Genomic DNA, 12569 nt, shown 5'->3' with positions numbered 1-12569 from the left:
CGATCCTACAGGCAGGGCAGCAGGAAACCACAGTTCACTGCTGTGGAGAGATCATGTTGTACTATACCCTGCATCCTCTGGGCCTCTGCTGTCACTGCACTAAATTGTGGACAACTTATAAATGTTGTGTATTTTTCTGCAGGAGGGAAACATCTGGCAGCGCGTCTTTCCCCCTATATGATTGCTTTCATGTCCTGATGTGGAAAACTGTTCTCAGCAGTCGATTCCCATTCAACAGGAAGGAAGAGGATCACTCCTTCCTCCAGCCTTAAAGGGTGCCGCTGTGACGGACAGCTGAAACCCTCCTGAGCCTCACAATCAGCTGCAACCAATGTCAAACATATCAGATTAAACCTGTAAATCCCTCGCTCTGTCCCAGGCTGGTTTCCTCATTGATAACATCTTTATAAGCTCAATATTTCCCCTTCATGTATTCTCCAACTATATCTCAACCTAATCTCCAAATGCTTTTACTGCTCGCTGCTGGATGTATGTGTACAATTTAGCCCCCAACAGCAAAAGATACGCTCTATTGGTTGTGAGTAAGTGTTAGGAACAAACAAAGTAGCCAATAAGAGCACTTTTATTTACTAAACACAAGTCAAGTTGAAACTTTTCATCAGGACATTTTATGATCTTTTTAAATTACTTTAAGCTGAAGCAGACTTTCCAAAAAACACAGATAAACTCAGAAAAAAAGTGACATTTTACAATAAAAACACAACTTTAACAACACTAAAGCATTTAACAGCTTTTCTATGAGCAGATAAACATGTTTCATCTCTAAAAGCCTTTATTAGCACTTTGATAGAGGTCGTATTCTAATCAGGAATAAGTGTTAATATTCTGGTGGCCATGAAGTTCAACTCACAACAACAAATGGAAAAACACAACAAAAAATAAGAAAACACAACAGTAAATCACAATAGCAAATACACTTAAGGTACTTTTCCTATCTGTTGTTGGGTTTCGTGATTTGTTGTTGTGTTTTCTTATTTGTCCTTTTTTGTGATTTGCGTTGTTGTCACTCGTTCATTTGGAAACGGATTGTCTCAACCACCTTTCACCACCCGTCCAAATATTTTTGGCCACTTACCTCTCTACCTAGAAGGTCGTCTGTAGAGAAACAAAGGAGCCATGATAAATATTTTCAGAAATTGTGATTCCCTGCAGCTCCTAAGAACCAATTTATCATGATGTGGGTTAGGCTGTTTCAGTGTAGAGCTCCTAGAGCTCCTTCTACCATCATGAGGCCTTTTGATCTGTTAAACATCAGCAGCCAGGATCAAAAGTCACGGTCCCAGCCGGAGAACTCCTCCTCAGCAGTGGTCTGGTCCAGAGGGAACTTATCAAAGTTGATGTAGCAGGGGCCCTGATGGAGGAGAAAACAAATGTTTGACTGAGAAATGTGTCTGTAAAGCACAGTCACATAATCCTGACGTTAAGAGGTGTTAAATTCTCTATAAATAATGAATTTTTTCACTTCTTTAACTTTTATTATTGATAATTGAACATTTAGGATTGCAAATCCATGAAACATAGAAGATTTGAAACCACATTTTAAAAGGCTTTAAAAGTCTGAAGATCTTTTGAATTCTTTGCTTCTGTTTTTCTTAAACTGACAAAAAGGTGTAGAGGAAACGTTGAGTGGAGTAAACACACAGCTGGTAGTTTGACTTACCTTGCGTATGAGTCGCACTGTGGGGGCGTCGAGTTGACCCACCCGCAGTTTGTGCCAGTTCATGCTGCTGAACCACCTGAACAGAGAAGAGTTTAATACTGTGAGAAAGGACGAGGAACTTAAACTGCAAAGGAAACTAAATACAAGCACTACTACAAACTAAACACAATAAATACAAACTTCATACTGCAAACACAGGTACACATACTTTAATTGAGGTCTTTGCCTTTTATTTTAATCAAAACCTCAGGCTATATTACACGTTGCCATGGTTACCTGTGATGCCGGACATCTTTGATTCCATTCTTGGTGTTTCCTAACCTCTGACCTGGCCGAGGTCTGCAAACAAAAGTACAAGAAGTGAATTGGAGATGAGTGTCCACTATTAAAGAAACCATAACAAAGCATATATTAACATATATATGTCTGTATTACTATATTGTTCTCACCTGCAGAGTTTACTGATTATGGACTTGGCTGCCTCGCTCAGATAAGGTGGATACTTCAGCACCCCGTCCAGTATTTTGGCATAAATCTTCTGGGGCTCTGAACTTGAAAAGGGAGGACTGACAAGAAGAAAAAAATGAAAGCAACTTTATTCCTGAGTAGTGTTTTAATATGAATATCTATAATAATCTATAACAATATGAACTAAATGTCTCAGAAGAGAGCTTTCAGGTAAACAGAGCCTGTGACAGCAGATACCAAAGGACAAGAAGAGACGTGTTTCACTGCTGCCCTCTTCTGGTTGGCATTAAGAGCAACTCAAATCAGTTCTGTGTGACTCCACTGTCACAAAATCCTTGAGTTTTGCTTTAATTAATCATTCATTCATCGTCATTCAATGATTTGTCAAATATATTTAAGGCAAAATTCAGATGAGGCAGGTGTATTAGTATTAATATTAATATTAGTATCAGTATTAGTAGTAGTATTACCTTCCCACCAGTAGCTCAAAGATCAGGATGCCAAGGGACCAAAAGTCGACTGCAAAGTCATGTCCCTGGTTCTTGATGATCTCTGGAGCCATGTACTCAGGAGTGCCGACAAATGAATAGGTTTTCTCTCCACGCACCAACTCCTTGGCAAAACCAAAGTCCACCTGCACATCCATACACACACAGAGAAATACACACATGTCATATGCAGATCCTACACAGTCTCTATGTATAAAATAAACCCTGCTAAAATCCCAGTGATGGAAAAGCATAAAAAATAAATGTTCACATTCAGGTGCATTATACCTTAATATTTGATTTGTACCTTAGAGCTCATAGATTGTAGAAGTAAATGAACACATTTCTTCTTTCACTCACTAGTTTGACGTAGCCTTTAATGTCCAGCATCAGGTTCTCAGGCTTCAGGTCTCTGTACATGATGTTCTTCTTGTGCAGGTAGGCATAGGCCTCCACCACGCAGGCAGTGCAGAACACAGTGACAGGCTCGTCGAAACGCCCTCTGAAATCACAGAAGCACTTTTTGAATTGCTTTCAAATGAAGTTATTACATCCTAACACCTTTTGTTGCAGCTATTTTCATTTGTCTGGGCAAGAGCTGCTGCTGGGAATTTAAGTTAATTTCATTGTTCCCACCACTGTATTATTACATCAGCGCAGGCTCTACAGTGAATGTTTTTCAATTTGTAATTTCATTAGAATTTAAGTGGCGATGTCAAGATACCACAAAGGTTATAAATGAAGTTTACGACCAGTGAAACCATTAAAATAAAACTGCCTTTCTCTCATAATATCCTATAATTTACAATGAGGAACGATTGTGTAACTGACAGCCAAATACTCTTTTAATCAGTTTCCTCACACTTCTTTGAGCTTGGTCCAGATCTCCCCTCCGCCACAGAACTCCATCACCATGTAGATGTATCGTGTGTTTTTGAAAGATGCGTGAAGCCTGCACACGCACAAAGAGAAAAAGAAAAGCATAATATAAACGACTCGCTGATAAGTTTCTGTGCAACGTTCATAAATGATCACAGTCGGTGGCAGATACCTGACGATGAAGTCACACTGGATGGCTTTCAGGATCTTCTTCTCAAACAACATGTGCTCCTCCTGTCTCTTGGCAACAATGTGCTTCTTGCTGACGCGCTTCATGGCGTAATATTTCCCATGATTCACTGTGGTCATCTTTGAATTATAAAAACAATCAGTTTATTGTATCCTAGGCTTTCGTACCAATATCACACAGAAATTTGAGATGTTTTTTCAGACTCTTGCTGTGGTGTCAGTTTCCAGACGTTTTTTGCAGTTGGGAATTATTTTTTACAGGTTACAAGTCAGCTGATATATAAACTCAACTAGCACAGGTACATTTTTCTAAATATCATCATATTATATAACTTTAAATGTTCAGGAACAACCGGATAGTTTAACCAAGTCACTGTCAGCTTATAATTAATTTGAACTGGGTCAACAGGGTCAGTCATTTGTAGACTGTAGCTTTGTTGGGGACTGTATGCAAATTATACAGGAGGGGGAGAGAGGTCAGTTTTTTTGTTATTAATTCTTCCCTTTTTGTAATAAAATCTTTCAAGGAAATTAAATACAGTTTATTTAACAGTACTTTTCTCAAAAGTAGAAAGTAGCTGGATTATTCTTATATTTCCATGAATTTATTGTGTGTACATATAATATATTATTCCAACTAAAGATATTACAAGTAAAAGGTGGGTCCAACAATGTAATTACAAAGAAAATCATGAAAGGACTTGTCTTTTCCATGTTTTCATACAGTCCCTCAGTATCTGCCAGCTAATGTCCTATCTCTTTCATTTCTCTTACTCGGCCGGAATCTAACATATTTAAGTTTAAGAAAGATTTAAGTTGTTCTCAAAGTGATTTTCATATGACAACAACCCTGAGTATGTTTATGGGTGAGAGAAGTGATGAATTTCACTTTTAAGCAACAGAGAAATAAAAACTCTCACCAGCTCAACGCGTCCGAACCCTCCGACTCCGAGTGTGACCGGTTCTCCTTGGTAGCGTCCTTCCTGGTACAGCACAGGAACCAGATCCTTAAACCTCATAGTGGAGACTGTGGGACTGAGGAAGACAGAAACATCTTAGCTAATTAGAACTATTTTTCATCTCAAGGAACTTATTTGTGAGATTTATGTGATTGTGTTACATTTTCCATTCACAGTGACTCACTTTGACTTTTCTGGAACTTGTGCATCCTGCAGCACTTTGGAGCTGGGAGTAAAAACCAAAGGAGAGTCAATATATTTTAATCTTAGCGAGATGGAGTGAAGGCTTGAAGTAATGATTTATGATACGTACTCATCAAACAGCTCCAGGTGTTCTATGGGAATTGTCTCCTCAAATACTCTGCAGTGACAAACACACAACATGAAACAAACACAGAGGACAAAGATACTGGAGGAATTTCCTTCAGGAATCTTTAACTGCAGCCATGAATAGAAACATCACCTTCATTTACATTCAGAGTTAATGTTAATCATTTGAAGTCACACTCACTCCTTGTCTATGGAGAAGCAGGTAACAGGGCCGTCGGCAGTGCAGGTGGCAGTTCTCAAAACTTCCCTGCAAAATGAAACACATTGCACGTCAAACAGGGAAATCAGTGATTACTACATATATCAGAATGAAAAAAGTGACTTTTAGCTAAGAAAACTCAAAATTTACATCTTAGATAAATAACATGTTACATGTGTAATGTTTTGTTTTCCTGCAACAAGTCTGTCGATCTTTTTGAATTAAATATAGCAGATTAAATAAAGAATATTATTAACAGTATTGACATCATTGATGTTAATATACGTGTATTCAGGAAAGCATTGCATATTTATTCATTAATATCTTTGCTGCACAAATCCACATCTGAATAATCATCTAATAAAACAAGATGCTGTCTTGACCCTGTCAGTGTCATCCTCATATAATCAAATCAATATGTACTTTACTCAACCACAGATTACAAACTGTATTTTAAAACATATGGAAACAGCCAACCAGGGTGCACAGAGCGCTGGATGTTGCACAAGACAAATGTCCTGAGGCATGTGTTGTGTTGCCATGGTTACCGTATGAGGGCCTGTTCGCCGAAATGCTCCCCTTTCCCCATCCTGCGAATGTGCTTCTGAAGCCCATTCACGTTCTTAGTCACCAGGACCTGAGGGGGGGAGACATGCATGAGACGGAGGGAGGAGAGGACATGGAGGTCATACTTATATATTCAATGCACGCACACACACACACACACACACACACACACACACACACACACACACACACACACACACACAAAATGCTGTATTACCTCTCCTTTGAGGATAATGTAGAATGTGTTCGCCTCAGCTCCTTCTCGAACTATGACATCTTTGTCCTGGTACTTCACCTGAGAAACACATAAAAACACAAAAAATATGTGATCACCATAGGTAATCACATGCAAATAACAAACTGGAATAACTTTCTTATATATAGCACAACTATATAATATATATTCATATATGAGATTTTTTAATGTGTTTAACGATGAGTTTTACTATCAAGAAAATAACATCCTGAGTACAAACCTCGTCCATTGAGTCAATGATCTTGGACAACTGGACATCATTCAGGTCCTTCAGAGTACGAGACCTGAGACAAAATACACAGAATAGAGCTGAAGGGTCGGAAATAGTTGTTACATGGCGCTGGGGAAAAAGAATTGCAACACTGTCATGGTAGAATTTTATAGTTGGAGGAGACCCCCAAAGAATAGAGCAACATTGTGAGATAATAGTTTCCAAAACGTTTAGATAAAATATGCTGATCTTAAATCCCTAGCAGTGAGTCTTTAGAGTAAACTCACGTCTTCAGGAAGCCCATGAGCTGTTCACGTTTCTTCTTGGACTTGTTGGTTATGATCGTCCTGTAGGTCTGACGCTCCATGCACCATAGACGCACCACTGTCTTTGCTGCAACGTGAGCGATACAGTCGTTAGAAAAGAGAATGATTGAATAGTCCTTGATTAGACCAAACTCTACTGCACACTAAAGAAAGGAAATTGTTTACCAACTTTGAAAAAATACTTCAATTCTTTTTCCAAATTAAAGTCATCAATTGCGTTGATATAAGTTAAACAAACTTTACTCATCTGCATGCTACCAACTAAAGAAATTTTTTAAGTAATCCCATGGCGCCACATATAGTAAATCACACAATAAACTTCTGTGAATGGCCACAGCATAAAGTAAGCTGTCCCATTACAGAGGCTGACCTTTGACCGTTGCTGTCCGTTTGCAGTTGTACAGGATGGCGAGCTCCCCAAACACATCACCGCTGGTTAGAGTCCGGAGGTCCTGGCCCGCCTGGGTGACAAGGAGCTCCCCAGCTACAGAATCATGTAGAATTTCGAATACATTTTAGTGTATTTACTACATATTAAATCATAATGTAAAACGTTGGAACATTGCTTTACACTTGTCCCCACCTGCCACGATGTACATGCGGTCTCCTTCAGAGCCCTCTTTTATCACTTCCTCGCCTGGTTTGTAGTCAGATACCACCAAGAGGTCCACCATCATGGCGGTTTGTTCATCGTCCAGGCGGCTCAGGAAGTCGTTCTTCTGGATGGATTTCACGATCACATTGGTCTCGCTGGTTAGGGAAGGTGAGAGAGGTCATGCTGGGAAAGCTCCCATGAAACATAAAAACAGGTCATACATTATATACGTGTTTGACGTGCTGGAGTGTCACAGTCGATTTGGCAAATCGTGTGCCGTCTTATTAAAATGGGTTATGCTCTCATCAGAAGCCCTGATTACCAACCTGACAGTTTTCTTGACCCTGGTGCCTGTAATCTCCAGGGTCTCGTGGATCGGCTCGGAGGCAATGACGGCCGCACGGCTCTTCCTGACCTGTGGTTCAATCTCATTACCGCTGTTGGAGGGGAACTCTGCAACATACAAACACAGTCACACTAATGGAGCCTTTAATACTGTAAACGGCTGCCATGTTTCAGCCAAATGTAGAGTCAAAGTTCACCTTTATAATACGTGTGTGTATGTGTGTGTGTGTGTGTGTGTGTGTGTGTGTGTGTGTGTGTGTGTGCCCCTGCTTCCCACATTGGCCTCTTACCCAAGTCGTGATATTGACTCTGCAGTTCCTGCAAAAGTTTTTCTTTCTCCTGCAGTCGCTTTTCTGTGAGGGTAAAAGCAAATGTCACAATCAACATAATCTCGGAGTATTAATGTTTTAATTTATACAGCTTTGTGGTTTGTGTCATCTACCAAAAATTTATCGGAAGGAGATGAAGGCTGTAAGTTGAAGCAATGTTCAAATAAATAAAAAGAGGAGTTGTAAGTTTATTAGAGAAAGGCAAAGTTGATTATTAGTCAATATAAGTGATACAAATTAAAAACAATGGTCTACCTAGTTTGAAAACTTAAGTACAATTGCTTGCGATTAGATTTTATGGGCCAAATCTTGAGCTATTATATTCCCCATGTTCCAAGCAACTACTTATGTACCCATTGGTCTGAGGTACAAGTGGGAATCACATGGTACATTGCTACATCACAGCTGGTGACTCCTATAGACTGAAAGGTCTGAGCCTGTTTGAGCTCTTCCTCCACAGTTATTCTGTCATGTTAGGTCTGTGCTCACCCAGGTCTGTATTGTGCCTCTGCAGCTCCTGGTTGATCAGACATTGTTTTTCCAGTTGCTGCTTCAGTTCCTCCAGTTGCTTCTCCATGGCTACAGAGAGAAAAAGTTAAATATCTTGTTAATATCGCAATCAGACCATCCTGACTTTTTATATTCCAACATTGTCGTTTCAATGATATCTTCAAGGCATCATTTTTTGGTGAGTGATGTAAGATGTGATGTGCCACTCTGGTTGTGAGGAGTCAGAAGTTCTGCATTGTTGGATGTGGATGTCAAACATAGATGGAGTCAAACAGACAAATCTGTCCCTGTTTACCTGCAGCTTGAAAGTAAGTTAGTTCAAGCAAAGAGAAAACCTGTCTTACAATATTAACTTTAGATTGCCTCTCCATTATTTGTGGACAAATCCTGGAAATTTTCTTTTTGGACCCTATCTTTGTTAACCTGGACCCCGATTTTTGACCGATCAATTCCAAAATTTAAACATCTAGAAATACCTTTCTATGCAATATTTCTACCAAGTTTGGTAAAAATCTGTCAATTTGTTCTTTAGTTATTTTGTACATACACACACGGGCAAAAAACCAATACCCCTCTTCTGGCAATGGGGGCGCAGAGTAAAAATAAACATACACAAGAGGAAGGTTTAAACTATGCATCTGGACACAGACAAACAAAACAGTGTTTTGTGTAGAGACAAACCAAACAAAGTCCTAGATGTCATATTCAAGCAGAATGTCACTAAACTGGTGCCTTTTTCACAGGGAACTGAGCTCTGCTGCTTTGCCTGCACACAGCAAGAGGCCCGCTGAATAATGCAGACTAATGATGGACAGTCAACGGGGCGCTTTCTGAACGCTGTCGCACCCTCCCAGCTTCTCCTACAGATCTATTACCTTTTCAGTGACTGATAACGACACAAAAACTGTCAAAATAGTCAAAAACTTTTCATTAATGTCTCCCTTGTTGCAGAATGTGTGTATGTGCATTACTTTATTCTTTATGGTTGTGTGCTGCTACAATAATGTGTGACATTAAACGCCTCCGCTATATAATTTACTGCAGAAATGTGAGAGAAGAAGCCGGCAAACAGCAAATGTGTGTGTGCACATGCTAAAAAAATGACACAGATTCATCAGTACTGCTGTGTGCAACAGGTCAACCAACATCTCGTCAAAGCCCAGATAACGAGGCGTCTTCGCCATTTTAATTTTCCCATGAACGCTGAGATGGTTGTGCCTCATGTTGACAGGGCAAACACCACAATATACACAAACACAAGGCCGCTGGTTATACGATTAATTCACAGAACATCCATCTCAGCAAAGTCTGCAGGGTACAAGTTGTTTGCCGTTGATCACTGTGCTCGTCACGTGACGCCGGTTACCACCTCCTCACCCTGAACATTGAACAGCTCTGAGATTAGACATGATGTTGGATCATAAAGTCGCAGAGCAAGAAATTGTGACGGGCAAATATAAAATGGCTCCTGTCCCACCCGTGGAGAAGATTGTGTCTTTATGCAGATGGTGGCAAGAACTTACGATGTTTAAATAATTCATTTACAACATCATATTTCTGTTACACCTATGATTGGCAATCAAGAAAAGTCCACTGCGTAAAACCAGCCTGCGTCATTGCACATGGCCATTAAAATTTTACTGGAAACGTAATGGCAACAAAAAAAGGTTGCCCCATCATGCTTGGAAGTCAATTGTGCCTCTGGGTGTTTTATTAACCCGTCGTCAACTCACACAGAGAAAGAGCAGTGCACAAACACAATTTATACGCTCTCGAGGAACTTGCATCTACAAATTGGGCACCTAGAGATGATAACCTTTAGTTCCTGCTGGTCAACTATTTAAACCACTGTTAGTTTAACCCTGCACTTTTAGCCTGGGAGAAAGAAAACAGGGGTTTTATACCCAGAAGTAGCTGCTGGTTGTGTCTCAGCTGCTTTACTCTTTTATTAGGTGATGCAATGACGACAGAGATACTTCTGATATACCTGTGTGGTTTAGTCACACTTTTACCTCAACGCAAGTCGTAAACATTCAGATAAGCAGAATCATCCGGTATGTTTGTGGGGAAAGAATGAGATGAAGAGAAATGAGCAGAGACATAAAAAAAAAGAGGATTTGTTTTTCTCAGCAGGAACATGATGCTCGAGCAGCTTATTCAGATACAGGCAGCATGCATTACACTCTATACTGCCTCATTACTAATTCATGGAAAAGTGTAGCTACAGCTGGATTCTCATAAGATGCTGTGTAATAGAAACCTGTGCCTGGTGCGGTGCATTCATTCATGGCACGTCAGAGTTTGAGGCATATGCAGAACCGCGTCTTTTTTACTACTAATTACTTTAACACCACATACATGAAAGAAATATGTATTTCACTGTTTGCAAGTGTTTAAGGCTGCACTGTCACCACATGACAACATCTGGACCTGCAGCACAGACTCAACACAAAAGTGCCAGAAAACATTTACAAGACCCAACACCCAAATACACTGATAAGAATCAGTAGACTCACCTGCAGGCTGTGTGTGATCAACCGAGATGATGAGTTCCTGCCCGAAGCCGCATGGATTACAGGAGCTGAAAAAATAAAATCTCCCTGGACTTCACTTTCGAGATCCACTTTCAGTCGTACAGAAGTATTTTTGCTTCGTACATAAGCAACTCCTGCGACCTGCTTGACCCCCAGATTGACTAGAGACTGAGCACACCTGAGCAGACCCCAACACGCAGCCACATCTCCAGCATTATCCTCCTCCTCCTCCTCCTGCTGCTCTTCCTCAGCTCACACAGCCATGTCTGCTCCTCTCACATATATGTTTTTCAGTTTTGTGCTCTCTCACTCTCAATTTTACCTCTTCTTTCTCGAACTGTCAGTCTCAGCAGCTCCTGGTGTTGAATCATTAACTGTGACCCGCGGCTCCTCCCATCACACCAGGTAGAGGAACACAGGCAGGAGGAGGAGGAGGAAGAGAAGGAAGAGGATGGAGAATAGCTGAAGTTTGGTGGGAATAGATTAAGTTCAGCTGACAGTGGATGATTACAGTGTGATTTTGTTATAATAATGATATGATAATAAATATCTTTTGAGCAATGATTTAAAAACGAGTCTAATCTCCTCAGGTAAGGAATTCTAGAGCTTCAGGGTCCCAAAGGTAAAAGCCTGTTATCCTTAGTTACCACCTTGACGAATAAGAGTTGGTTGGAAGATCTTATATTAAAGCTCAGGCCATGGGGAGTTAGTAGCTGTGTAATGTCACTGGGCACCAGACTGAGCTGAACTTAAAAAGTTATTAAAAGAATCTTAAAATCAATCCTAAATCTAACTGGGAGTAAATGAGCATGAATGTTTGGTGGTTTAAATGTGAGCAGCAGTGTTCTGCACCAGCTGAAGCCAGGACACTGTGGATTGACAATTATTCATGTTTGAGTATTTAGTCTTTTATATTTTCACTTCACTGATTTCTGTGATATTCAGCAGTGATTTCTGTGAACATAGATGAGAGGAGCTCATCGCATCCCATGGCTGGGACACTTGGCCTTGGGAGCGCAACTTTAGATGTGTTTTGACCAATATCTGTTTTTTAAAAACTCTCGTTTTCATAGTTCTAACTCTACAAGTTATTTTAGAGTCTGTGTGTCACTGCAACAGCGACTGACACAGATTTAAGACTTGTGGCTGCTACAGGCCTAATTTGTGTGTCTGGTAACAAGTTAAAGTGGGGCGCTTAAGTAAACAGTGTGAATCTGTCATCAGTGTAAATCTCTTATGTAAAAAGATAGAAAGGGGAAGTGAAATGAAGCCATTATGGATGTGGTTTGGAATAAAGCAACAGGTAGAGCTGTGGGAAATGATCAGGGCTGAGACAAAGCAGGACAGACTCACAGATTTCATCTACCTGAGTTGGAAAGTGTTTTTTTTTTTTCCCACAGACTAAACACGGCTGGATGTTTTCCAGGCTGAATGACATGAATCTAAATGAGGCTGAAGGGTTAGCATTGTGACAGAGGGCGTGGGCCTTTATTGCCCACGGTTAATTATTGATACGCCGTCTGGTTAATCAACGACATTAATGACCCCACCGCTCGAGATAAAAGGTCTCTGGTTTCAGCGGTGGAGCTGAAGGGGAAGTTGAGTGTTAAGACATTTTTCCACTAGAACCAATATGGTGATAATTAAAACGAACCCATTCTTAAGTGTTGCTATTAATAACAGCCACAGATCTCTTTACAATT

At 40.3% G+C, this 12569-nt stretch overlaps 1 protein-coding gene across 1 annotated transcript; it reads right to left on the bottom strand.

Annotated features, from left to right (window-relative positions):
- Positions 1-567: 567 nt before the first annotated feature.
- Positions 568-11169, bottom strand: prkg3 (protein kinase cGMP-dependent 3). Its single transcript, XM_069515211.1, has 22 exons — positions 10849-11169; positions 8312-8401; positions 7784-7846; positions 7475-7601; positions 7137-7303; positions 6924-7037; positions 6515-6620; positions 6237-6300; positions 5978-6055; positions 5742-5830; positions 5176-5241; positions 4978-5025; positions 4849-4890; positions 4626-4740; positions 3689-3825; positions 3500-3589; positions 2998-3139; positions 2620-2783; positions 2131-2247; positions 1958-2020; positions 1682-1757; positions 568-1372 (listed from the first exon to the last, which is right to left on the bottom strand). The coding sequence occupies exons 2-22, from the start codon at positions 8397-8399 to the stop codon at positions 1286-1288; spliced, it is 2043 nt and encodes a 680-aa protein (XP_069371312.1). The 5' UTR covers positions 8400-8401; positions 10849-11169; the 3' UTR covers positions 568-1285.
- Positions 11170-12569: the final 1400 nt, after the last annotated feature.

The sequence above is a fragment of the Paralichthys olivaceus genome, chromosome 19, assembly GCF_024713975.1.
Source record: "Paralichthys olivaceus isolate ysfri-2021 chromosome 19, ASM2471397v2, whole genome shotgun sequence".
Classification (NCBI taxonomy): domain Eukaryota; kingdom Metazoa; phylum Chordata; class Actinopteri; order Pleuronectiformes; family Paralichthyidae; genus Paralichthys; species Paralichthys olivaceus.
The sequence above is the reverse complement of the archived record's forward strand: the minus strand, read 5'-3'. Positions and strand labels throughout refer to the sequence as shown.